At 42.6% G+C, this 27,525-nt stretch overlaps 1 protein-coding gene across 1 annotated transcript in view; it reads right to left on the bottom strand.

Moving 5' to 3' along the window:
- Nucleotides 1-387: 387 nt before the first annotated feature.
- The window catches only part of LOC142430157 (vomeronasal type-2 receptor 116-like), a 38,141-nt gene continuing 11,003 nt past the window's right edge, over nucleotides 388-27,525 (bottom strand). The window contains exons 4-11 of the mRNA XM_075535167.1: nucleotides 26,781-27,008; nucleotides 24,323-24,446; nucleotides 23,009-23,896; nucleotides 15,982-16,034; nucleotides 15,690-15,763; nucleotides 14,921-15,220; nucleotides 9,791-10,082; nucleotides 388-465 (exon numbers count right to left, since the gene is read on the bottom strand). Of these exons, the coding sequence (XP_075391282.1) occupies nucleotides 388-465; nucleotides 9,791-10,082; nucleotides 14,921-15,220; nucleotides 15,690-15,763; nucleotides 15,982-16,034; nucleotides 23,009-23,896; nucleotides 24,323-24,446; nucleotides 26,781-27,008 (2,037 nt within the window). The remainder of the gene's footprint in view (nucleotides 466-9,790; nucleotides 10,083-14,920; nucleotides 15,221-15,689; nucleotides 15,764-15,981; nucleotides 16,035-23,008; nucleotides 23,897-24,322; nucleotides 24,447-26,780; nucleotides 27,009-27,525) is intronic.

Below are 27,525 nucleotides of genomic sequence, written 5' to 3'. Positions count from 1 at the left end.
AAGGGAACAGATGGGAACCACCAGGTTTACAACCCCAGACACCAGCAGCTGCCTCATAATTCTTCCCGGTCTCAAGACCTTGAAGGCCAGAATCACAGTGATGGTTTTGGCCAAAACAGTGGAAACAGCCACAGTGAATATGACTGCGAAGGAGATGTTGCTGAGGATGCAGGTGACTGCGTTTGGACGGCCGATGAAGAGTAAGGAGCAGAGGAAGCAGAGGAGGAGGGAGAGGAGGAGGACAGAGCTGAGGGTGAGGTTGTTGGCCTTGACTATGGGGGAGTCTCGGTACTTCACAAACACCCACAAAACCATGGCCGTGATGACAGAGAAACACAGAGCTGTGCAACAGAGCCATCCCCAGTGGGTCTTCATAAGCCAGGAAGGTCACAGTCTTGGGTAGGCAGCGAGTCCTCTCCATGTTGGGATACTCACTTTGGGGGCACTCCATACATTGATTGCTATCTAGAGAGGAAAGCAAGAGGGAATATGAACCCGTGGTAAAAGTGACATTTTTTAAATTTCAGGGAGGTCATGTAAAAGGTTCTTTGTTTTGTTTTAATTTTCTCTTCTCTATATCCACACGACAACTCTGATTTTTAAAATCCCATGTATCAGCTGTTCATGAAACGTTGTGACTTGTCAAAGGAGTTATTTGTAGTCTGTGAGACAACTGAACTAATGGCATGCCCAGAAGTGCAGGGCAGAACTGTGTTCCTTCGGTTGTTCTGTGTCTTTGATCTCTGGAAGCAGATCAACAGGCCTTTATTTTTAGACACCTCTTGGTGGGTTGAGAAGTGAGTTGAGTGCTTAACTGTTTTTGCTCCCGAGGAAAGGCTCATAAGAAGTTACAGAAATCGATTGTGGCATTTTGTCTGTTCCTAACTGTTTCGTTAGATATTCCTCTTTCTGGACACAAAATACAATCAAAGCAGCAGGAAGACTGCCCTTCCTGAGGAATTTTCATGAATCCCCGGCTGCAGCTCTTGCTACACACAGAGTGGGGAGTCTGAAAGAAAATAATTATTGATAATAGTTCACTAATATAGTACAAATGAGTGGTATCTTATCAGGTAATAATATTGTTCTGTTGTTTCTAATTGATGTTGAATAACATTTTGTTGTTGTCAAGTGATCCTGACTCGTGATGGCCCTATTGATCCACACTCGTAATGTGCCTAGTGATCCAGACTGATAATGTCCCTATTGGTCCACACTGGTAATGTCCCTAGTGATCCTGACTCAATGACTCTTGAAGATAAAGTCCAATTGCCTATTTGGGTTTCAAGACTGTAATCTTTGCATAAGCAAACCACAGGCTCTCTTCTCTTACAGCTCCAATAGGTTCCAACTACGAACCTTTCAGGCAGCCGTCAAGTGCTTAACATCTGCACCACAAGGGCTTCTCAGCATCGTTTTCAATGCCTCACACCTTACTTTTGAAATTTTACCATAATGGATGCACACCGGTAGGTCAAAACAATATGTGGATCCGTCCTGTTAATGCAAGTCAAATGGAATACTTCTTGTGTGTTGGGGAAAATGAGAAAAGCCAGTTTCAAAAGTGTGTACAAGTTATGAAAACTCTAGGTCACCAGAATATGTCCTGCCCTGTTTCTCTGCACAGTGGACCCTGCGTGGTTTGTGCTCAGCTAAGAAAGTTTGGCTGTTGGACTCCAGCTAGCAGCAGCACAGAGTGTGAGAAGTCTGCTTCTGTAAAGATTCAAGTTAACAAAACCCTGTTGGTTGCTATTGGTCCCAGTTGGTCCACGTTGGTCCTTGTTGGCCTGCTCTGTCATGTGGTACAGCCCTGAGTCAGAATTAACTCCACAGCAACAAGTTTCAGGTTTTGTGTTTTTGCTTGTTGTGCATCTCAAACAGCAAACTTTCCACCACATTCAGTAAATACTCTTTTCGTGGTTTTTCTTCATGGGGTTATTTTCTTTAGTTCCCGCCCCCCAACAGTTTTCATTGGCTTTTTATTCACAAACAATGCAATTTAAGAGTTCAATCATAACAAGAATAGTTATACAATCATCACCATCATTTTCTTCATTATATTACTCATTGTTATTAGATCCCCATTTCAACCCAACCTCCGCTTCCATCTCCCCAAGAAACCCTTCATCCAGGTATTGCCTCAACAAATGTAACAATTCTGGATTCCATGTACAGAGAAACATTCAAAGACGAGCAAACAATAGCAACAAAAATATTAGCAACATTGACAAAGGATAACAGAGAAAAACTCAATTGAAAAGTGGGTTATTGTAGGTGCAGTTAGATTAAAAGGCAGCACTCTATCATTTGATCTCATTTAAGATCCATTTAAATTTGTTCTTATTTTTAACATTTTCTATTTTCTTTTCAATAAATACTCTTTCTGCTTATCTGAGCAGTTAGTAAAGTATGTTTTAAAATCAGTTCATTGGTCAGAATCAATTTGAGGAAGATAGAAATATATCTCCCTCAAATTGATTCTGACCAATGTTGATGACTGCATTCACTCAGTCCTAACCCCCCCCCCCAGTGATGACCCCCAAAAGACTTTATCACCTGCTTCTGTAAGGATTACAACCAGGAACCACTATTGAGCAATTGCGCTCTGTAAAATATGCGATCACCTTAATGAAAATATTCTTCAAAATCCTTTATCACTACCATGAACAAATGATAAACTACTATATATTTTTGTAGTGATTTATGTGTTTACGCAGTTATTCTCATGTCTGTTCTCTTCTTTGGGATGTAATTGAAAAATTCATCTAACCTCTTCGAATCCAACAGCCCATTCTATCAGCTTCTCTTGGATAATCAATCTTTGACCATGTAGGCCCTGGGAAACAAGCTCTCCTACTTTCACATGAAGTTAAAAACCTTCAGGGAAATTCAGGTAATTTAAAATGTCATATCGTGACATCTCATGTCTGTTTTCTTGCAGTGAGACATGTTCTCCAGTGCTGTTTTCCAGTTCCGTGTGTTTTAGGAATTGGTGGAGCTGGAAGAAAAGCATTTTTATGAAATGAGAGGTGCAAGGACATTGGAGGCAGAATATTCATTCAGATCCCCCTCTTTTTTCCTCCCCAACTACTGAATATGGTATGTATTCTGATTGTCCAAAGTGTTTCCTGCCCCAGGAAACAACCCAACTCAATTTCACAGCCGTCAAGCAATTTCTCATGCATAACCCTAAGTATTACAGATTTTAAATGCTCCATGGGGTTTTCTTCGTGATTGCCTGTCATATTTTCCTACAGTGGTGGCTATTGTGTTACTGTGCTGCTGGAAGCTATGTCAGCAATATTTCAAATGCCAGTAGGGCCTCCAAGGTGGACAGGCTTCAGCAGCAGCCAAGAGAACAAATGTTGTATTGCACGTGTCGATCTGCTGCACAAGGCTTCTTTAAAGTGTTGAAAAACAAAGGCATGAGGACTAAGGTGTACCCAACCAAGTGACGATTATTTTCAATCACCTCATATGCATATGAAAGTAGGACATTAAATAAATTATCAATGAATTTAAATTACGGTACGGCCAAGAATTTGGACAATACTATAGATCGGCCAAAGAGCAAACAGATGTCTCTTAAGAAATACACCTGGAATGCTCCTTAGAGCCAAGGATCCTGAGATTTCATCTCACTTACTTTGGACTTGCTGTCAGGAGAAACCGTCTCCCTGGAGAAGGTCATCATGCGTAGTGAAGTCGCAGGGCAGTGAAAGAGAGGATGCTCTTCAACAAGATTATTGACACAGGCGCTGCCCCAAAGGGCTCAAGAATAACAACGAGTGTGGGGATGGCCCAGACTGGGTGGGGTTTCATTCTGTTCTACGTAGGGTTGCCATAAATCAGAACTAACTCAGTAGCACCTTACAACAAGAATGGGATTTTCTTGGCTGTTCTTACCCTATCCTTTTTCCCTTTCATGGTGTTGCTGTTTGATTTTGAAGGACCAATTTTTAGGCTAGTAGGTTACAAGAAATCCAATCATTTCTGGCCCCTGTGCCCCAAAGGTTATTCATTAGCTTAAGCTGTCCGATAAAACGCATTTCTGACGACTAGTTTAGGGATGGTTGTGACTGAAACCCTGACCATTGGTGCGCTTGAGGGTTGTTGGAGAGCTTCTTCAAATGCACAGAAAGATGCTGTGTCAAAAATCAGTTGACCAAAGAGGTATGCATTTATGTCTGGAGTTTCAATTCTATTCCATTGGTCTATAAGTCCATTACTATAGCAATACCCCCTCTTTCCCCCTAAAACTGGTTCTCAACCTTCCTGATGCCGCGACCCTTTAATACAGTTCCTCATGTTGTGGTGACCCACAACCATAAAATTATTTTTGTTGCTACTTCATCACTGTCATTTTGATACTACTATGAATTGGGTGACCTCTGTGGAAGGGTCATTTGACCCCCCACCAAGGGGTCACAACCCATAGGTTGAGAACCTCTTCCCTAAAACCAAAGAAAAACAGAAACTAAATCCACTGAGATCAAGTCGATTCAGGATTGTAGCAACCCTATAGAGTGTCTGATGCTCTAAATCTTTATGGGCATAGTTTTATTTTCTCCAAATTTTAAACCATTAATCTTTCAACTACCGTAGCTTTTTAGTATGTTTTGAAATGTTAGGTATGTTTGATATAAATAGGTTTTAGTATCTTAGAAAGTATGAGACCTACCCTATTCTTCAAGATTAATTTAGCTATTAAAGGTCTGATCAGAATTTTGTAACTCAATAAAATAACGTTCAGAATCTAACAAGCCATGAATGTAAAGCAAATGTAAGAAGAAGGTTTACCTGCCAGAGGGGACGCACAGGGAGTCTGGCTTCAGTCAGAGACCCCGTTTCTTCTCCTTCCAGAACAATCATTTCATGGAGAGCGTGGGCCACCAGGTGTACAGTGTTGTAAAGATACTCTATGGATTTCCTCCTTGTCATGTCTGTATAAGTTTTATACAGAGACTCCAAGGAGGCATTGGTTGGACTCTCAAAAATTTTCCCACATACAGTTCCTGCAAAGGAGTAATTAAAAATGCCAAGCCATAATTTTCCAAGGAAAAAAATCTTCTGGGTACTTGGAAGGATTCACTGTTCTTAAAAAGTGCTTAAAACCAGGTATCTCTGAACTCTGGCGTACAAAGGTAAGAGTCCCATGAAAAGTATTTAAGAAGAAAGAAAGTGGCAAGTCAAGCTCTTCCCACTGGCATGCAGTGATCCACAGCTTGTGGGCTGTGAAGTGACAGTCTGCTGCAAGGCTCATAGCATTTAATATACTTGTGTCACCATAAACAAGGACCACATTCGCAGATGAGTCTAATACTCTGAGATGGAAGATCCAATCTTTTGGCTTGTTCATTTTCTTTGTCACAGAAACCTTTTCCAGAAGTGCCATGCAGACACCTTTGATGGCCATTTTTCTTCTAAGGTCCCAAAGAAACTGCTCACATTTTGCATCATCTGACACTAAGATAGTGACCCAGGTCCACTCAAAATAAACTAATAAGGAGACCATGCCGGAAGCCAGAGAAGTGTGGCTGGGAGCCATCTGATAGAGGGAGGAAAGCTGGTCTTTATTTCTCAACAAAGGATCAAAAGAGCCACAGAATATCTGAATCAAAAGAGAGAGAGAGATCTTCCATGTGGGTTGCTGAAAGCAGAGTTAACAAGAGAATTACAGAAACACATGAGAGTTCCCCCAAGGGTGCAGAGCCCAGCTGCGCTCCACAGGGGTTTCGGCGTTGAGACCTTTGGGGAGCAGTTTGCCAGGGACTGTATCTGCTCAGGGTTGTGGTGGGGAGCCTTTGAGTGGATCCTGACTCCCAGTGATCTTTAGGAAAGAGTGAAACCGCTCGGGGGGTGGGTGGTGGTGGTGGTGGTCTCAAGGCTGACTGTTGACAGGGGCAGATCTCCAAGTCTCTCTCTCACAGAGCAGTTGGTGAGTTCCAACTGTGAGCGCTTAATCCGTGCATCACTCAGCTCCCGTAGCTGCCAGTTATATTCCTGAAGGGTGCCCAGTGGGTGAGAAGCAATATTCTGAGTCAGATCAATGGATTCCAAGGCCTGACTTAGTTGTGAGTAGCTACATGGTTTTCTACAAATGGAATAACCTGCCGTTTCAGTCTTCACATCTCTGAAAGCTGACCTAATGGCACCCCGTCATTGCCTCCTTCTAAGCTTGAAGCCTGTTACTCTTTGTAAAGAATTTAAAAATGTTAGTTAAAACATGACAGCTTAGGCAGATACTCTACATCCACCTCATGTGGATATAGAAGGAAGCAGCAGCTACAACGTAGAGGTCTCAGTCTTACAGGTAGAAGAGATGAATGGACAGATACCAACTGGGAAATTGAAGGGAGAATCTCATGCAAGGAAACAGAGAAAGGTGGAAAATTCTCAGTGGGCCAACTGCCCACCTACCAGCCCCTCCTATTGCACAGAAGCCTCCAAACCAGTGCACTGGGAGAGAGCAAGCTGTGACCCACTCCCTTGCTCCCATCCCAGTCCTTTGAAAGGGGAATTAGTGGAGAGCTCCTCTAATCCCACAGAGGACCATTGCACCCCTCCTTCACATGTCGGGAGGTGAGTGCACTCTGAGGGAGGGAGGAACTGATGGGAACACACAGAGGGACGTAGAGAACAAGAGGATGGGATTCACTGACTACCCTGTCTTCTTGGGTATCTACTGGTTTGTTGGCAGCTATAGGTGCTGCATTGTGACATTCAGCCCACCTATGACTGTCAGTTCAAAGAAAGACATAAACTCCCAAACCTGCACTGGGGCAGACATATTTTGATGGTAAGAGAATGGACTGGGGTTTTCGTCCATTTGTTAGTCATTTCTTCTATTAGCAGTCATTTTACCTTGAGAAGAGGCTACTTCTGTCCTTGGCCTACAATTTTTAATGATGTAGGCATTTGGCCCTAACCAAAAGTGACAGCCATGTCTGGTTTTAGGATTCAGTGTTTTCCTGGATTTTTTTCATGTTTACTTTCTGTAGTTGTTTTGAATCTGTTTGTGTTTCCTTTTCTACTGTGAGTATGTGTGTGTTTGATTCTGTTTTTTTTTGTGTGTGTCCTTGTGTTATTGATTTTTTGTTGTTGTTATTCACTAACAATCTCTTCTTGGAATAGTCTATCAAGACATGACCCACCCACCACCAAAAGTTCAAAAGCTACAACTACTGCTCAGGGAACATTACCCACTCCAACACCACTGGATCCACAAACTAGAATCCCAAATATAAAATTACAACTCAGAAGAAATGAGGGAGCATACACGAGGAAGTGGCAAAAGAACAGACTCACGGGATTTTCCTGGGGGAATAAAAGACATTCAAATGACCCAGAACGGAGTTCACAACTATAATGTTCAGCTGCTTTCAATGATGGATGAAAAGATTGAGAGAGCTACAGAAACAAACAAACAAACAAACAAACAAAACAGCAAGAGAAAATAGAAGAACTCAGGAAAACACTAAAAGAGACAGCTGAGAATACAAATGAAAAATTGGAAATTATACATCAACCTTAACTAAATATTCAGAATATGGACATTCATATATAAGGCCCGCATAACGTTTTGAAAGGGCAAAGCAGTACAATGGAAGCAAGGAAAGCCCAATTTGGTGTCTTGAAAAAAAATCTCATGAAACAGAGCTACAAGAAAAATCTATAAAAAGAACAAAATAATCTGAAGAAAGCTGAAGAATAATATGGGACACCTTCAAAAGCCACAGGTTATGCTTGATAAACATTACAGAACTAGAAGAAGCATAACAGCCACAGGAGTTCTGTGAATCCCTGCAAGAAAATATCCTGAATATCATGACAGAGGGAAATACAGCGATTCAGGAAGTTGAAAGAACACTAAAGTGAAACAAAACTACAACAAGGACAATAAGGAATCAGAAATCACATTCTGTGAGGAATTCAACAGAGTAGTGGAGGAAATAGAGTGACTACATAACAGGAGAAAGGAGGGGAAGTTGTTTGGATAATCTAAAATCCAGACAAGATAAAAGGTTAATATCAAAGAAGCTAATGCACCTTAATCAGAATTAAAGAGAGGAAAACTACAAGTACTACTCAGAGTAAATTAAAAGCAAAGAGAGTGAAGAAAACTTACAAGGAAATGCACAAAGAAAATGAACACAGCACAGAGAATCATGCAGAACAAAAACCACTAACGCCACCTACCAGAGGGCAAAATCACAGCAACACAATTGTACCTATCAATGTCAACACGGAATATAAGTGGGTTACATTTACCTATCAATATCAGAAACAAGCAGAATGGATAAACAATAAAGAAAATCAAGAAGACAAGAAGTTGATTCTTGATCGGGGCAGGGAATGGATGGATGTGCTTTATACAATTGATGTATGTATATGTATGGATTGTGATGGGAGTGGTATGAGTCCCTAATAAAATGTAAAAAAAGAAAAGGAAAAAATAAAAAAGAAGTTGATTCTTTGAAAGGATTAACAAAATCAACAAAGCACTGGAAAATTTAGCAAAGGAAAAAAAGGGGACGCTCTAAATGTAACAAATGAGAAATAAAATAGTTGAATCACTACAGAAACAACCAAAACTAAAAAAAGGTAACTACACAAAATTATAAAGACCTATACACCAACAAATTTGAAAAGCTAGAAATAATGGAGAGACTTCTACACACACTATCTATCTCAATTAACACAGTCTGATCTGAGAAACATTAACAGTCCTAAGAGAGAAGATATAGATTACATCATTAAGAACTCCAATAAGAATTTTTAAAAAGGAAATAAAAGACCAGGGCTAGACAATTTCGTTGGAGAATTTTGGCAGGCATTTTGAGAAGAGTTGGCACCACTTTTACACAACCAGCCCAGAATGTAGAAAGCACAGACAACTCCTGAAGTGAGTAGAACTCTGATACTAAAACCAGGCAAAGACATTGGCAGAAGAGAACACTCCAGAACAGTATGTTTTATTTATGTAGTTACAAAATTTCAACAATATCTATCGTAGCCATCAGAATTCAACAAAATGTCAAAAATAATATGTCATATGCCAGTAGGATTTATACAAAATATGTTAGGCTTGTCCAATGCTAGAAAAACAATGTAATTCACCATGAAATGAACAAAAGGAAATATATAAGCATACCAGTTAAGGTAGGAAAGGCATTCAAATAAAACTCAAGGCTGATTTTGATAAAAATACACAATAAAGTAGGCATAGAAAGGCATTCCATTTACATAACACATGACACCCCACTAACATAACAAAGGTAACCTTTCTCAAGTCAGTGTGCAGAATTCATACTTTTAGACTCTATGGTGAGAAAACAAATATCTATTCCTGAAAACCATTCGCTCTGAGTGTTTGTTGCTGCAACCCCAGGGAGCTAAGACAAAGTCCAAATGTCAAAAACACATGTTTAGATATACCTGCTTAAAATTAAAGATAGAATAAATAGTGTGTTTCCAAAATTCATTGAAATAATTATATCATCATGGAATTCTTCCCTGAACTTTGGGAAGGCTTTAGGTTTGCCTATTCCATAATACTTTCCACCTTTGAGACAATTTGAAGAACAGAATTTCTAGAAGCTGTCATGGCACAGATCCTGAAGCAACAATATTTTCTGGCTGATTCATCCCTTTCCCAGTTCCTAATCTGAAATAACAAATCCAACACATCCAGGAACAATCTGCAGTAGCGGTGTCCCTTTTGCCTCTCACTGACGTGGTGGAAGAACAGCACTGGAGAAGGAAAATTCCATCCCCCCAAGAACCATACCTGTGGTGTCCTGTAGAGCTCCAGCAGGGCCCCAGTCTGCATTGAGAACTCGGAGGAGAGAGTGACAGTCACAGCCATGCTCTTCGTGTGTTTCTGGCAGGTGTAATTAGGTATGGGGGGCTCACCTTCTGAGAGCCAGTCCAGGGTGCTCTTTAGGGTGCTAACATCGCTGGGATAAGTGTTGTAGAGCCGGAAACCCAGGGACATGTTGGGAAGCAGGTGGGGATGCCTATTAATCTCCTCGATGGCAAAGAGAAAGCCCAACACATAACTATAGACTCTTTCATTAAACCTGTTCAAGGCCAAGAGAAAATAACTTTGAGGAGAAAAATCAAGTTGTACACTTCAAATCATGCACATGCTTCCTTTTATGGTGCTGCACAGATATTGTGTTTTTTACAAATGGAAGGTGTGTGAGAGCCCCGTGCTGAACAAGTCCGTGTGCAACAATTTTCCAATAACGTGTTCCAATCATGTCCCTGTGGCAAATTTTGGCAATTCTCATATCACATTCTGACTTTTTCCTTGTGGTAATGTACACTTATGGGACAGAAGTCTAGTGTCAATATAACTGTCATATTTACTGGGAAGTAAACAACTGGGGTGACTCATTTTATTGAGCAAACATGCACCGTCTTCAAAGTTTGCCTCTCCCAAGCCAAGGAGAGCATTTGGGGCATTTTGTACCCCCCAATTAATTCAGTGCAGATTAAGTTGTAGCCAATAATAGTGTAAGATCTGAAGCTGTGGGCATGATGTTCCTGAAACCCCAGAAGGACCAGACTCTACCACCCTAGAAAGGGAGGAGTGATCAGTTTCTTAAAGGCAGTTATTGGTAAGAACTTGTGAGTCCCATGGGGAGGGCTATTAACAAAGTCCCTTAACAGGAAATAACTCCCATATATATTTTATCATATGTCAACGTACAGTAGGTTAAGGTTGTAAAAAGGTACAGTTAGAGAAAGCAAACCATTGTGATGCATTCCATGAAGCCAGTTAGGAGAGCAAAGCAAGTAGGGAAAGGTTGGAGGTAGGACAATTTGACTAGACAAAGGTATCCTCAGAACGTTCCTGCATAAAAATGTACACCACCATCCACTGTTCTAACAAGTTCTACACGTACAGCAATGTGACATGCCTTACACCCAACAAGAATTTCCCTTTGGGTCTGACAATTTGCTGGAGTGTCTCGCAGCTACCTGTCACAGGGACATTTATTCCCCATAAATTTATTTGAAGTTTACACAGAGCCAAAAACTTCTGCCCTGGTGTCCTAAGGAAACAACTCAAAACCTTTGGAATTTCTGATGTCCTTTTCTTATCTTAACTTTGCCCAGCATGTTGCTTTTCTGTCATGGACGATGCAGTAGGTTTTAGAAACAGAAATGCCCTCTGTAAGCATGCCGAGGAATGGTCCCTCTGAGAAGGGATTTGAATGACTGGTCTCTCCAAAGGAGAAATTATCACAAGGTTTCCATTTGGATGTGATATTTTGTTCATGAGACTTTCCTTCAGCGCTAAATCCCAGCCTAATCTCTGTAAGTCAGCATGTCGATCATCTCCCATATCCTGAGTCAGGAATAAGATGAATTTGGGGTCCCTTGTATGGAAGGGTGGGTCTCTGGTTGCCATACATGGTTTTATTTAGGATACTAAAAACAGTGCTATAACTTACAGGCACCACAATCCATTTTAAGGCAATGATTCGGGGGTTGGCCAGGGAAATTTTATGACATTTTCGATAGAATGTGGCAACATAAGCTTTCCTGAAGAAAATCAGTAATAGTGATTATTGCAAGCCAGTCAAAATGAAAAGATCTTTATTTTCTTCTTCACTCAGAAGAAAAATATACCAGTAGGGAAAAAGCAAGGAAGGCAGAGTAGTGGTGATTGAAACAACAAACAAAAGGAACACCAGGGTCAGTGAAAATCCAAGAAACCCTCTAGGCTGAGACAGTGGCTGCAACAACGGGCACAGGCCTAGCAAGAGCACGGAGCTGGTGCAGGTCTGCGTAGTGTTTTACTCTGCTGCACAGAAGGTCGCCACGAATCAGAGCAGACTTAAAGGTAAGCTACAATCTTGGGAAAGAAAGGGGCATGGAAAACCATCATTATGGGGAAAATCTCAACATAATTTCCTTCTCTCTCTCTCTCTACACACACACACACACACACACACACACACACACACACACACACACACACACACACACAATTTACCAGAAAAGTTTCATTTCTTTTGGACGGGTCATGAACAATTTGCGGTGTAGTTCTGAGTCGTGTGTCAACATGTAAAGGGGGAAAAAGCCCCCGAGCACCAGGTCCCCGTCCCGGTAGACACTGGGCTGCATGAAAACTCACATTCAAAAGAACTCATTGTGAGCACTGGAGTGGGAAGCTGCCAGAGGAGAGGCAGAAGGAGCACAGAGAGCATCCCAGCTGTGACTCACCACCTAGACGTAGAGCCCTGAATCCCCGAACAGGAGGAAGAATTGGAAGGAGACTGGAAAAGTTGCCCTGCGCTGGGAGACGCTGCATCTACGCAGGGCACAGATGTGTGTGAGATGGCTCTCTGTCCCTCCAGCCTCTGGAATAACACAGGGACTGTCAACCAGAAGGCAGTGCTGGAAGCAAGGAGGAGCTCCACATGTATATAGGTCAGTCCTCAATACTACTGGGGACCACAAGGGCTCTTCCCCTGATGTCCTCAGTGCAGCCCCATCTGGTCACTTCTGTAGATAAAATCCCTTAAGGCTCTGCCTGCCCTGGGGCTCCACACCTGAGACACAGACCAAAGTGAAAATACAGGTAAAGGAAACATGTCTTCAACCGTTCAACTTAATTGGAGAAGTGAGTTGTGTTGAGCTCTGTGTTCTTTGAAGAACCCCTGTGGAATCACACTGACAGCAGGAACTTTTTGTGGACTAGCTAAGAAACTTGGGGACAGGGAGTTTATGTAAATATAGAAGGCACATCTCAAGAGAGAAGGGCAAGGATGGTCGCAGACTCACGGAAGGCCGGCTTTCTGGGTAATTGAATTGTATGTGCAGGCATTCCTGGGATTAATATGTGTTTCCTGCGTATGTTCTCAACAACAACAAATAAAATCATTTAAAAAGAAAGACATATTGGGGTCATTTCTGTCAGTGCAGGATCCACCAATTTCCTAGAAAATGGGGGAGAGCCCAGCTCTGCATATACGTCCTGCTGATCCTTCATTGTAGGTACAACAGATTTATTGCAATGAGTGCAGTATAGTGGCATCAGGATAGCCAATGTGGCAGTCAGTCAAAGGTCTCCTTGAGATTCTCTGTGGTGCTGGGGAGGAGGGTGCTGCAGTGACCAGAGATATCACAGGATGTGCTTTAGAACTCCTATCAGAGCACCGATGAGCGCTGCCGCCAGCCCACCCTCAGGTCCATGGAACGTGGTCTGAAGAATGGGTTTGTGATCACTCAGCAAATGAGTGCTCTTTGTCCTAGTTTCCATCAGTTTGGCAATTAAGGAACTAAAATAATTTATATGTGTATCATGAACTGGATGAAGTTTTAGGACATTGTGTGGAGTGGAGTTATTCAATCACAAAAGGACAAATACTTTATGGGCTCACTGTCACGCTTTGGGAAAAAAAAACCCAAAGAAAGTATATCATGCAAAATGTGTTAGTCTGGATTGACTGAGGAACCAAATTCATTGATACTCATACATGTATAAGAAAGGGCTTTATATAAAAGTGCAATTGTATATTGAGAAAACATCCAAGACCAGTCCAGTTCATGTCCATGTCCAAAATCCAGTAGGTCTGATACGAGTCCATAAATTCCTCTTTAGACTCACACAGTGCATACGATGATACGGAATGCAGGAAGATCTCAGGCCAGGGGGTGGAAAGTCTTGTGGAACCAGTGGCAGTGGAAGCATCTCCAGACTGGCATATGTCTCAGTGTCTCCTCCAGCTCTCTGAGTGATGCAACAGCAGAAAAGAGAAGGTAGAGAGTGTGTGTCTTGCTCCCAGGGAGGAAGACAGGAGTCCCAAGATTTTTCAGGAGAAGGCCTTGCCCCCCCACAGGCTTCATTGGCTATGACCTGATGACAGGCTAGACTCCACCCCTTCCTTCAAGTTGACAGGAGATGATGTAACTGTCACAAACACAAAAGCAAACAAACAACTTTGATGGTTACAAAGAGATGGAGGAGAAGGGAGAGGAGGTGAAGTAGTAAGTCAGAGCGTGGACAGATGTTAACGTAGGGGAAGGGGAAAGGAGAGGAGGGGAACAAGGCAAGATTTGAGAGGTTTCATATGTTGTGTAACCTTTCATGAAAAATATGATGATATATAAACTACATCTAATCCACAATTAAAATTTTCATACAAGAATCAATGTGTTTGAATGATAGGGTTGGAGAAGAGTACTGAGCAAACCATCGACTGTCAGAAAAACTAGTAAATCCGTGTTTGAATAATTACATTCATAAGACTCCATGAGGATGGTAAGACTTCATCTCATGTACTCGGGACCTGTAATAAAGAGGGATCCATCCTTTGGAGCAGACATCGTGTTTGGTAAAGCCAGTGTCAGGGAAAAATGAGAAAGATCCTTAACAAGATTGACTGAAACAGTGGCTACAAAAATGGGTTGCAATATTAAAACCTCCGTGAGGCCGATCAGAAACAGTTAGATTTATGTTTTCTGTCTTACACGGGGCGGTCATGAGTAGGAACTGATTCTGAAGCAACTAATGAACTGCCATGTAATCAATTATCACTCAAAGAGACCCTAAAACACTGAGCAGAAAAATCGCCTCTGTGGGTTCCCAAGACTGTAACTCTTTGTAGCCCACTATTCCATGAGGGGTCCTACTGTCACTCTTTATGGCAATAGAAACCCTCCTTTTTCTCCAACCAAAGCACCTAACACCAATGAAAAAACAAACAAACAAAAATCAACACACGCCATAGGACTTTAAATGTGGCTCTGAGCATGTGGTAGTTTATTTTTCTGGCTTACACTAATTCTTTCTCAAAAATTATATCAGGAAAATGAACAAATAAAAGAGATCATTTCCCCTGAATGTATGTTTTATTCTTGAACTATTTTGATATGTTTCCACCTGGCCTTAGGAAGATACCATAGCACTTTGGGGGCAAAGATGCAGCCTAGAAGCCCCATACTGGAGGCCAAGATGGGGAAGATCTCCACAGCCACCATGATCATGCCCCGAGGGCTGTTGTAGACAGGGAGGAAGGTCACCCAGACACTGCAGAACACCAGCAAGCTGAACGTCAGGAACTTAGCCTCACTGGAGGTGTCAGGCAGGTTTCTGGCCAGATAAGCCAAGGAAAAGGCTCCCAGAGCCAGGAATGTCAGGTATGCCAGGACACAGTAGAAGGCAGAGACAGAGCCCTTGTTGCACTCAATGATGATGCTCCTGGGTTCAGAGGATGAGTCCATGTCAATGAAAGGGGGAGAGGTTCCCAACCAGATGCCACAAATAATCAATTGGATAAGGGAACAGATGGGAACCACCAAGTTTACAACCCCAGACACCAGCAGCTGCCTCATAATTCTTCCCGGTCTCAAGACCTTGAAGGCCAGAATCACAGTGATGGTTTTGGCCAAAACAGTGGAAACTGCCACAGTGAATATGACTGCGAAGGAGATGTTGCTGAGGATGCAGGTGACTTGGGTTTGGACGGCCGATGAAGAGTAAGGAGCAGAGGAAGCAGAGGAGGAGGGAGAGGAGCAGGACAGAGCTGAGGGTGCGGTTGTTGGCCTTGACTATGGGGGAGTCTCGATGCTTCACAAAGACCCACAAAACCATGGCCGTGATGACAGAGAAGCACAGAGCTGTGCAACAGAGCCATCCCCAGTGGGTCTTCATAAGCCAGGAAGGTCACACTTTGGGGTAGGCAGCGATTTCTCTCCCTGTTGGGATACTGACTGTGGTGGCAGTCGGTATATTAATCGTTATCTAGAGAGGAAAATTAAAGGGAATATGAGACAGAGCACAGAGCCACATCTTTCAAATTCACCGTAGTTATGTAAAAAGATTTTGGTTTTGGTTTCTTAATTTTCTCTATATCCACCTGACAATTCTGATTTAAAAACCCCGATATCATCTGTCCACAAGTTATGTAACAGGTCAAAATAGTTTTTGTTGCATTTAATTCAACCTGACCCATGCCATACCCAGAAGTGCAGGGCAGAACGTTGCTCCATCAGATGTTCTGTGTCTTCGATCTCTAGAAACAGATCAATAGCCCCTTTTTCCCTGAGGCACCTCTGAGTGGGTTGAGACTATAGTTCAGTGCTTAATACTTTGTGTTATTTAGGGCTTCTTAAGGCTAGTAAGAAGTTTGAGAAATTGCTTGTGGAATTTTGTCAGTTCATACCTGTTTGATTAGATATTCTTATTTCTGGGCACAAAATGCAATCAAAGCAGCAGAAAGGCTGCCCTTCCTGTGGAATTTTCATGAATCCCAGGCCACAAGTGTTGCTACACATAGAGTAGAGAGTCTGAAAGAAAAGAATCATGACTGGACTGGAGAACACTCCTAGGGGCCAACAAACGGTCCTTGGACTAACTACAAGCTTTTCTTTATTTAAGTGTTTGTTTTGTTCTTTGTCAGTAGTTTGTTGTTCCTGTTTGTTGTCTGGTTGTATACTGTTTCTTTGTTTTCCTCTGTCTTGTTTTTGTTCATGTTATTGTCTCCACATGTCTGTCTAAATAAGACAGGCTGGATGAACTAACTGGAGGAAAAACAACGGGACCGACAGTTCTGGGGGACTTGGGATAGGGGGAAGTGGGGGAGGGGTTAAGGAAGTGGTGCCAACAAACCCAGGAACAAGGGAACAACATGGGATCCAAATTTGTGGTGAGGGGGGAGTGGCAGGCCTGGTAGGGAATAATCAAGGGTAAGGTTACGTAAAGAAGAGGTATAGCTGTAACCCAGGTGGGGACGAAGCATGATAGTGGGGCAGGAGGAAAGTGAAGGGAAATGGCAGAAAGAGCTAGGATGCAAAGGGCATTTATAGAGGTTTAGACAAAGACATGTACATGCAAATATATATATGAGAATGGGGAAATAGATCTATGTGCCTATATTTATAGGTTTAGTATTAAGGTGGCGGACGGACCTTTGGCCTCTACTCAAGAACTCACTCAATGCATGAATACTTTCATCTATTAAATTGGAATTCAATGATGCTTACCCTCTCGACACAACTGCTGAAGCCAAAGAGGGTGAACATGTAAATGTGGTGAAGAAAGCTGATGTGTCCAGCTATCAAAAGAGATAGTGTTTGGTGTCTTAAAGGCCTGAAGATAAACAAGCGACCATATAGCTCAGAAGCAACAAAGCCCACATGGAAGAACACACCAGCCTGTGTGATTACATGGTCCCAAAGGGATCAGTTATCAGGCATCAAAGAACAAAAAATCACATCATTGGCTGCACACCTCCATGATATGATCGCTGAGGACAAACGGGTGCATAAGCAAATGTGGCGAAGAAAGCTGATGGTGCCCAGCTTTCAAAAGAGATAGTGTCTGGGGTCTTAAAGGCTTGAAGGTGAACAAGCGGCCATCTAGCTTAGAAGCAACAAAGCCCACATGGAAGAAGCACACCAGCCTGTGTGATCACGAGGTGCCAAAGGGATCCGTTATAAGGCATCATAAAAAAAAAAATCTTACCATAGTGAATGAAGGCGGAAGTGCAGAGTGGAGACCCAAAGACCATTTGTCAGCCACTGGAGATCCCCTCACAGAGGCGTTCTAGGGGAGGAGATGAGTCAGTTAGGGTGCGATGTAGCACCGATGAAGAATACAGCTTTCCCCCAGATCCTGGCTGCTTCCTCCCCCCAACTACCATGATCCGAATTCTACCTTGCAAGTCTGGATAGAGCAGAGGTTGTACACTGGTGCATATAGGAGCTGGAAGCACAGGGAATCCAGGGTCGATGATACCTTCAGGACCAGGGGTGTGAGAGGCGATACTGGGAGAGTAGAGGGTGAGTGGGTTTGAAAGGGGGAACCAATTACAAGGATCTACATGTGACCTCCTCCCAGAGGGATGGACAACAGAGAAGGGGGTGAAGGGAGACTCCGGACAGGGCAAGATAGGACAAAATAATAATCTATAAATTATCAAGGGCTCGTTAGGGAAGTGGAAGCAGGGAGGGAGGGGGAAAAGAGATCCTGATGCAAAGGGCTTAAGCGGAGAGCAAATGCTTTGAAAATGATTACGGCTACGGATGTGCTTTATACAATTGATGTATGTATATGTTTATGTATGGATTGTGATAAGAGTTGTATGAGCCCCTAATAAAATGTAAATAAATAAAAATAAATAAATAAAAAAAGAAAATGATTACGGCAAAGAATGTACACATGTGCTTTATACAATTGATGTATGTTTATGTATGGATCATGATAAGAGTTGTATGAGCCCCTAATAAAGTGTTTTTAAAAAAAGAAAATGGCTCAATAATATTGCATTAAGAATAGTATCTTACCATGTAATAATATAGACTAAGATGATTTTGTTATTATTAAATGATATTGAATAATATTTTCTTTTTGTCAAGGGATCCTGACTCATGATGGTCCTAGTGATCCAGACTGGTAATTTCTCTATTGATCCAGACTGGTAATGTCCCTAGTGATCCTGACTCAATGGCCCTAGAAGACAAAGTCCAATTGCCATTTGAGTTCAAAGACTGTAATCTTTACATAAGCAAACCACAGCCTTTCTTCTCTTATAACTGCAATAGGTTCCAACTATGAACCTTTCAGGTAGACATCAATTCCTTAATTTGTGCTCCCCCAGGGCTCCTCAATACTGCATTCAATGCATCACAACTTACTTTTGATGTTTTACCGTAATGGATGCACACAGGGAGGTAAAAACCATACGCAGATCCGTCCTGTTGGTTCAAGGCAAATAGGATACATTTTCTGTGCTGTGGGGGGATGAGTAAAGCCAGCTTCAAAAGTGTGTACAAGTCATCACAATTCTACCTCACCAGCTTATGTCTTGCCCCGTCTCTGGACAGAGTTGTCCCTGGGTGGTTTGTGCTCAACTACGGACTGAAAGCTTGGTTGTCCGAGTCCACCTAGCAGGAGCACAGGGTGTGGGAAATCTGCTTCTATAAAGACTCGAGTCAGTGGAACACTATGGGTCCTGGTTGTGCTCGATCACAGGGCACAGTCATGAGTCAGAGTGAACTTGACAGCAACTGGTTCAGGGTTTTGTTTTAGTTTGTTTGTTGTGCTTCTCAACGGCAAACTTCAGCCACATTCAGTAAATGCACTTTCTGTTGTTCTTCTTCATGGGGGTTTTCTTTTACTTTTCTTTTCCCAAGCACTTTATTGGCATATAATCCACATATCATACAATTCAAAAGATCAATCACTTCAACAAGAGTTGTTCAATTACCATCGCCATTGGTTTTAGAATATTATCTTCATTATTGTACTCACTGCTTTTAAATCCCCACTTGACCACAACCTCCCCTACCATACCCCCAAGGAACAACTAACCCAGGTACTATCTCTGTAGATGTACAAAAGAAACAAACAACAGCAACAATAAACTAGCAAGAATAACAAAATAAAACAGATCGAAAGCCTCAAATAAAACGTGGGTGATTGCTGGTAAACTTAGATTAGGAATGCAGCACCAAGTCATTTGATTACCCTTTCATCCTTTTCCTGTAACGCTTCCCTCATACCCTGAATGACTCCAAGAAGAATTCTGAAGATTTCTTTCTATGGTAGCTCAACTTTCTGCTACTTCTATGCACGTGTCTAGGTCAGGATTTCCTGAGGGGACCAGTCCTGCCACGTGACGTCAAAGACAGAGTCGAACGACGTCTGGCCTGGCTTCAAAGAAGCTGGATGGTGGGAGTTGGCTGCCCAAACCCGCTCTCGATATGTATTTGGATTTGTTTGATTGGCCTTGCCATAATTATTTGGAGTGCCTTTGTGTAAGATTCTAAAAAAGTTTATCATCTAGTTTTTCCATTTCCTTATCTTGGTTACCGCATAGGGGGCAGAATACGGCATCCCTCTCTAGGAAATAGCCGAAAGAGAAACAGAGTTCCTGACCCTGATTTATCTTATACGAGGGCTTACAATGAAAATGGCATAAGAATAGTTAACAAAGAATGGTGTACAAGTTCATTTTAGTAGTTTAAGTTTTATGGACAGGTTAGCAAGAAGAGGGCCTCCGTGATGTTTGAAGTCCACTGAAGCAAAGCTACCTATTGTGAGGCAGCTCATACCTTGGGACAGAAAGACTTTTGGGAGTTTAATTTATGAGAACTTAGTGGAAAAGTAAGAACAAGAAATGAAAGCCCTAGAGGAACAGCCTAAGAAAGAACAGAAAGAACAGCCAAAGCATGTCAAGTAATTTTTGATAATGAAATGTATTAATGCTTTATTGATTTCATAGTTAGAACAATGCGCCCTAGTTGGATGAAGTGTGCTCAGTTATTGTTAGAAGGTTTATGTCTATTACCCTTGTATGAGAATGTTTTAGTTGCAAGATGCACTAATTTTTAACCAAGAATCATGATGTGATTGATGTGACTTGTTACGGTTTGTGGCCTGAGAATTTCCTAATGTATGATCTCAGACCATAAGATTTAAGCCAAGAAAAAGAATATATAAGTTGAAGCTTTACATGAATAAAATTGGAACGGTCACCGCAACCTTTGAGTTGTGTGATTTCTGTCTCCCACTCGTCGAAGTCTTACCCACCTAGCGGGGGACCCGAACCCGCTGCGGCTGGACCATGGCAATTTCCTCAGATATTGAATGCTGTTTTTCCGGTTTTATCGTTGAAGTTGTCCTAGGTGGTTGCAGTCTTCGTGTCCTGTTGATGGTTCCTGGAGCCATTTTCCAGGGAGTCATAAAGCCTTGGGAACTCTGTGTGAGGCTGGTAGGAATACTTCAGTGCACTACCAGTAGGCAATTGCGCCATTTTGGGGAGCGGGCAGGGGTCAGGATACTTCTTTATCTCACTATGATTTTGCTTCTCCTTAGACATCTATGATTCCTCATTTGGAGAAAAGTTCTTGTGGCTCTCTCAGGGCACACAGGCAGTATGGTCGAGGGCAGCGAGTGTAGCTATGTGGTGGGGGTGCTGGACAATGGTGAGAGATGTCCTGCTACCACGAGAGGGGGTGCAGGGGGAAGCCTGACAAAGCCCCTTTGCTGCAGGTGGACGTGCTGTGCAGAGACGCGAGAGAACCCGCTGTCCCTGGTGAAGGTGACAGGTGACAATAGTGCCGCTGGTGCAGGTGCCCGACTACCACAGGGAAAGCCTCACTGTCATGGGAGGAGGTACTGGGAAAGCCAGGAGGGCCCTATTGCCACCAGAGGGGCTGCCGCGAGAGATTAGGAAAGGCCCTACTGCCACAGAGTGGTGTGACAGGCAACAGTGGGGACAGCTGCTGCGGTCTTGGACAAGGGCACTGAACTGTGGGCAGAGAAGGCATCTTTGCTTCAGGGGTGGAGGGTGCCAAACAATGTTCAGGAGAGACACCGCAGCTAAAGGCGACTGAGCCGACTGCAGGCAAACTGCATACGGGCTCTAGCCACAGCAGCTAGTGCCTCGGGTGGGTTGTGGGAGGGACCTGAGCTCGGTATCCTAACACACAACTGTGTGGCGAGAAGGGAGCCTCCTCAAAAGGGAGCCGCTCACGGTGGAGAGTGTGCAGGCAGACTGGCGTCATGAGGGAGTATAGCCCAGGTGGTGGGAGATGGAGTGGGGCAGCTCGCTGGCTCTGGGTACGGTGTCAGGGTGAGGGGTTCCTATTTATGGGTGATGGCGATATTGGAGTCAAAAGTGTCTCATCTGCTCAGGCCAGATAAGCTTTGGGACCGGAGACTGTAACTGTTAATGGGAGTAGAGAGCCCAGTCTTTCTCCCAGGAGCTAGTGCTGGTTTTGAATTGCCGAGCAGGAGGATGATAGTCCAACGTGCAACCACGACACCACCCTGGATCGAGATCACCGCTAGCCTTTATGCCCAGTCTGTCAGCTCACAGTCTAAGGTTGTCTTCTTAGGGGAATGGTTTTCCATAGAAGACACTTTGGAGAACTTCTTGCTTTTGTTCCCTTCCCTTCCTCCATGACTGGGCTTGTACTTCAGTGCCCATCAACCCTGGTAGCTGCCAGTGCACTGTCACAGTCCTGTGGAATTTGTATCCTAATTACTCTGCTCTCACCTTCGATACCCTACCTACCTATTCTGGCTGCTTGCTTTATCGACAGCCAGCAGTCTGAGTCCAGGACCTCCAGTTAGCATCTAACTCATGGACCTAAGTGAAACTGGAGTGGGCCACTCCCATGATAGAATGTTTATCTTGATGTGAAATTATATGTATATTCACACTTATACATTTATATACATATTCAAATATATTATATACAGATAGAGATCAGGATTGCAGGAAGGCTTATTAATAACATGTTATATTCAGATGACATAACACTGCCTGCCCAAACTGGGAAGGGCTAGAAAAACTTCCTGGTGAACATCAAGCGCTGCAGCCCTCAGGAAGGTTTACAATTTAATGTAAATAAGGCCAGATCCACAAAACAGGACCAATAATTACCACCAACACAAATGGAGAAGAGGTTGAAGTTGTCTAAGATTTTGTTTTCTTGGATCCACAATCAATGCTCATGAAAGCAGTAATCAAGATTTCAAATGATGGGTCTACTGGGTAAATGTGCTGCACAAGACTTCTTTAGAGTATTGAAAAGCAAGGACTAAATCAGTGTCTACAAAAATGGCTCCAATATTATGACAACTGTGAAGACGACACAGGAGAAGTTAGCTTTATGATTCCTGTCATACATAAGGCAGCCATGAGTAGGAACTGATTCCAAAGCAACTAACTCACTGCCATCTAGTCACTTACAACTCACAGAGACCCTAAAAGACTGAGCAGAATCACCTCTGTGGGTTTCCAAGATTATAAGTCTTTATGGGAATAGAAAGCCTCATTTTTATCCCACCTAAGTTGTTTTTCTTAACAACAATGAGAAAAATTCAAGATACATAAAGACATGCAATAATGACTTTAAATCTGGCTCTGACCATGTGGTAGTTTATTTTTTGACTTGCACTAATTCTTACTCATGAAAAAGACAAGAAAAACAAATAAAAGATATTCTGATTATTTCCCCCTCAAATATGTTATACTTTTTAACCCCTTTGAAGTGTTTCCATCTGACCTTATGAAGCTATCATAGCACTTTGGGGCAAAGATGCAGCCTAGAAGCCCCATACTGGAGGCCAAGATGGAGAAGATCTCCACAGCCACCATGACCTTGCCTTGAGAGTTGTGGTAGACAGGGAGGAAGGTCACCCAGACACTGCAGAACACCAGCATGCTGAACGTCAGGAACTTTGCCTCATTGAAGGTGCCAGGCAGGTTTCTGGCCAGATAAGCCAAGGAAAAGGCTCCCAGGGCCAGGAATCCCAGGTATCCCAGGACACAGTAGAAGGCAGAGACAGAGCCCTTGTTGCACTCAATGATGATGCTCCTGGGTTCAGAGGATGAGTCCATGTCAATGAAAGGGGGAGAGGTTCCCAACCAGATGCCACAAATAATCAATTGGATAAGGGAACAGATGGGAACCACCAAGTTTACAACCCCAGACACCAGCAGCTGCCTCATAATTCTTCCCGGTCTCAAGACCTTGAAGGCCAGAATCACAGTGATGGTTTTGGCCAAAACAGTGGAAACAGCCACAGTGAATATGACTGCGAAGGAGATGTTGCTGAGGATGCAGGTGACTGTGTTTGGACGGCCGATGAAGAGTAAGGAGCAGAGGAAGCAGAGGAGGAGGGAGAGGAGCAGGACATAGCTGAGGGTCCGGTTGTTGGCCTTGACCATGGGAGAGTCTCGGTACTTCACAAAGACCCACAAAACCATGGCCGTGATGACAGAGAAACACAGAGCTGTGCAGGCCAGAGCCATCCCCAGTAGGTCCTGATAATCAAGAAAGGTCTCAGTTTTCAATAGACAGCGATTCCTCTCCATATTGGGATATTGATTCTGGGGGCACTCCATACATTGATCGCTATCTAGAGAGGAAAGTAAGAGGGAACATGAGACAGAACGACATCTTTCAAATATTAGGCGATCATGCAAAAAGGGTTTTTGTTTTGTTTTCTTTTCATTTTCTTTGGTCTATATCCACCTGAAAACTCTGATATTTAAAAACCACATATCATCGGTCCATGACAAGTTATGTGATTTGTCAAAAGAATTTCTTTGTTGTCTTTGAGTCAACTCAAGTAATGTCAATCCAGAAATGCAAGGCTGACTGTGCTGCATCAATTGCTCTGTGTCTTTGATCTCGGAAGGCATATTAACTGACCTTTTTTTCCTGAAGCATCTCTGGAAGGGTCAAAAATATAGTTGAGGCTTAATATTTTGTTCTACTCAGGGCCTCTTAAAAGCTCATCATAAGTTAGAGAAATTGCTTGTGTAATTTTGTCAGTTCATACCTGTTTGATTAGAGATTTCTCTTTCCGGACACAAAATACAATCAAAGCAGCAGGAAGGCTGCCCTTCTTGAAGAATTTTCATGAAACCTGGGCCACAGCTCTTGCTACACACAGAGTAGGGGGCCTGAAGGAAAAGAATCATTGTTAACGGTTCTCTAAGATTGCATGAAGGAATAGTATCTTATTTAATAATTGACTAATCTACTTTTGTGGTTATGAAGAGATATTGAATGACATTTTGTTGTTGTCAAGGGATCCTGACTCATAATGGTCCTTGTGATTCAAGGAAAAAGTGCCAAATGAGTAAAGTGAATTTCAATGATGTGTGCAAGTTTTGAAAATTCTAGGTCACCAGGTTCTGTCCTTCCCTGTTTCTGTGCACAGAGGTCCCTGGGTGGTTTGAGCTATTAACACAACGACTAACTGAACGTTTGGCTGTCTGAACCCACCTAGAAGCACAGCAAACTGTGAGAAATCTGCTTCTCTAAAGACTCCAGTCCACGAACCCCTGTTGGTTTCAGTTCTGATCTATCACAGGGCACAGCTCTGAGTCAGAAACAACTTGACAGCAACAGGTTCAAAGTTTTGTGTTTTTGTTCATTGTGCATATCAAGAAACAAACTTTCCACCACATTCGGTAAATACTCTTTTCATTGTTGTTCTTTATATGGATTTTCTTTAGTTTTTCCAAACAGTTTCCATTGGCATTTTATTCACAAATAATGCAATTCAGTAGTTCAATCATATCAAGAGATGTTGGACAATTATCAACACCATAATTATCAGGACATTTCCTCTTTATTTCACACATTGTTCTTAGCTTCCTATTTTTAACCCAACCTCCCCAAGGAACTTTTAATCCAGGTGTTGTCTCTGTAGATGTTCCTATCTTGGATTTCAGCTACAGAAATCTTTCACAAACAAACAAGCAATAGCAGCAAGAAAACTAGCCAGATTAACAAATGATGACAGAGAAAAACTCAATTGAAAGGTGGATTATTGCAAATGCAGTTAGATTAAAAGGCAGTACTCTATCATTTGATCACACTTAAGATTGATTTACATTTGTGCTAGTTTTTATCATTTTCTACTCTCTTTTCAATAAATACTCTTTTAAAAATTTAATAAATCTTTTTACTGGCGCTCATACAACTCTTATCACAATTCATACATACGTCATTTGAGTAAAGCACCCTTATACATTCGTTGCCCTCGTCATTCTCAAAATTCGCCTTCCACTTGGGTTTCTGGAATCAGCTCATTTTCCTTTTTTTCTCTCCCCCTCCCTCTCTTCTCCCCCTCTCACCTGAACCCTTAATAGTTTATAAATTATTATTTTGTCTTATCTTACACTGCCCGGCGTCTCCCCTTATCCACCTTCCCATTGCCCATCCCCCAGAGAGGAGGTTACACATAGATCTCGAGATCTATGTGTAACCTTCCTTTCTACATCCCTTTCCTTCCCGGTGTCACCACTCTCACCGCTGGTCCGGAGGGGTTTATCCATCCTAGATTCCCTGTGTTTCCAGATCACTATTGTACCACTGTGCATCCTCTGGTCTAACCAGGTCCGCAGGGTAGAATTCGGATCATAATAATTGGGAGGGGAGGAAGCATTCAAGAACTAGAGGAAGGTTTTGACTTTCATTGTTGTTTCACTGAACCCTGAGTGACTCATCTCCTCCACACTACTCCTCTGCAAGGGATGTCCATCTGTCTACAGATGGGCATTGGGTCCCCATCACCCACTTCCCCTCCTTCACGGTGATGTGATTTCCCCTCCCCTGCCTTTGTTGTTTGAAACCTGGTCCCCTCTGCCCTTCATGATCACACATGTTGGTGTGCTGCTTCCATGTGGGCGTTGTCGCTTCTGGGATAGATGGCTGATTGTTTATTTTCAAGCCCTTAAGTCCCTGGACGCGATATTTCTCAATAGCCGGGCACCATCAGCCTTCTTCACCACACTGGCTTTTGCACACATTTTCTTCAGTGTTTGTGTGAGGAAGGTGATCACACAGTGATGATTTTTGTTCCTTGGTGTCTGCTATCTGGTTCATTTCAATGAATACTCTTTCCGCTTATTGGAGCAGGCAGGGAATTACATTTTTAAATCAGTTCACAGGCCAGGATCTATTTGAGGGAGATTGACACAAATATATCTCCTTCAAATTGATTCTGACCGATGTTGAAGACCCCATTCACTCAGTCCTAATTCACCCAGAAATGCCCCCCAAAAGACCTCATCTCCCACTTCTGGAAAGAGTAAACAAGAGAACCACGATGGAGCAATTCTACTCCGTATAATATAAGATCACCTTAATTAGAATAGTCTTCAAAATCCTTTGGCACTACCATAAAGAAATGATGAATTACTGTATATTTTTTTGCAGTGAGTTGCGTGGTTACACAATTATTCTCATATCTTTTCTTTGGGATGTAATTGAAAAATTCATCTAACCTCTTCGAATCCAACAGCCCATTCTATCAGCTTCTCTTGGATAATCAATCTTTGACCACGCAGGCTCTGGGAAACAAGCTCTCCTACTTTCACTTGAAGTTCGAAACCTTCAGGAAAATTCAGATAATTTAAAATGTCATATCGTGACATCTCATGTCTGTTTTCTTGCAGTGAGACATGTTCTCCAGTGCTGTTTTCCAGTTCTGTGTGTTTTAGGAATTGGTGGAGCTGGAGGGAAAGCATTATTAGGAAATGAGAGGAGCAAGGACATTGGAGGCAGGATAATCAGACAGATTTTCTCACCTCTCTTTCCTCCCTAATTACTGAATATGGTCCTTATTCTGATTGTAAAAAAAAAAAGAGGTACCCTAACCTGCCCCTGGAAACAACCCAACTCAAATTCATAGCCATCAAGAGTTTTTGATGCATGACAACACAAGTACTACTGGTTTTCAATGTTCCATGAGGTTTTCTCCACCATTGGTCTGTCAGATTTTTCTACTGCGGTGGCTTCTGTGTTGCTGTGTTGCTGGAAGCCATGTCACCAGTATTTCAAATGCCAGCAGGGTCCCTTGGTGAATAGGTTTCAGCAGCAGCCAAGAGAACAGATGTTGTATTGCATGTGTCGATCTGCTGCACAAGCCTTCTTATAAGGGTTAAAATACAAAGACTTGAGGGCTAACGTGTGCCGAATCTAAGTGATATTTTCAATCACGTCACATGCATATGAAAGTAGAACACTAAA

The sequence above is a fragment of the Tenrec ecaudatus genome, chromosome 1 (assembly GCF_050624435.1).
Source record: "Tenrec ecaudatus isolate mTenEca1 chromosome 1, mTenEca1.hap1, whole genome shotgun sequence".
Lineage (NCBI taxonomy): Eukaryota > Metazoa > Chordata > Mammalia > Afrosoricida > Tenrecidae > Tenrec > Tenrec ecaudatus.
Note: the sequence above shows the minus strand (reverse complement) of the source record. Positions and strands in the feature narration are given on the sequence as shown.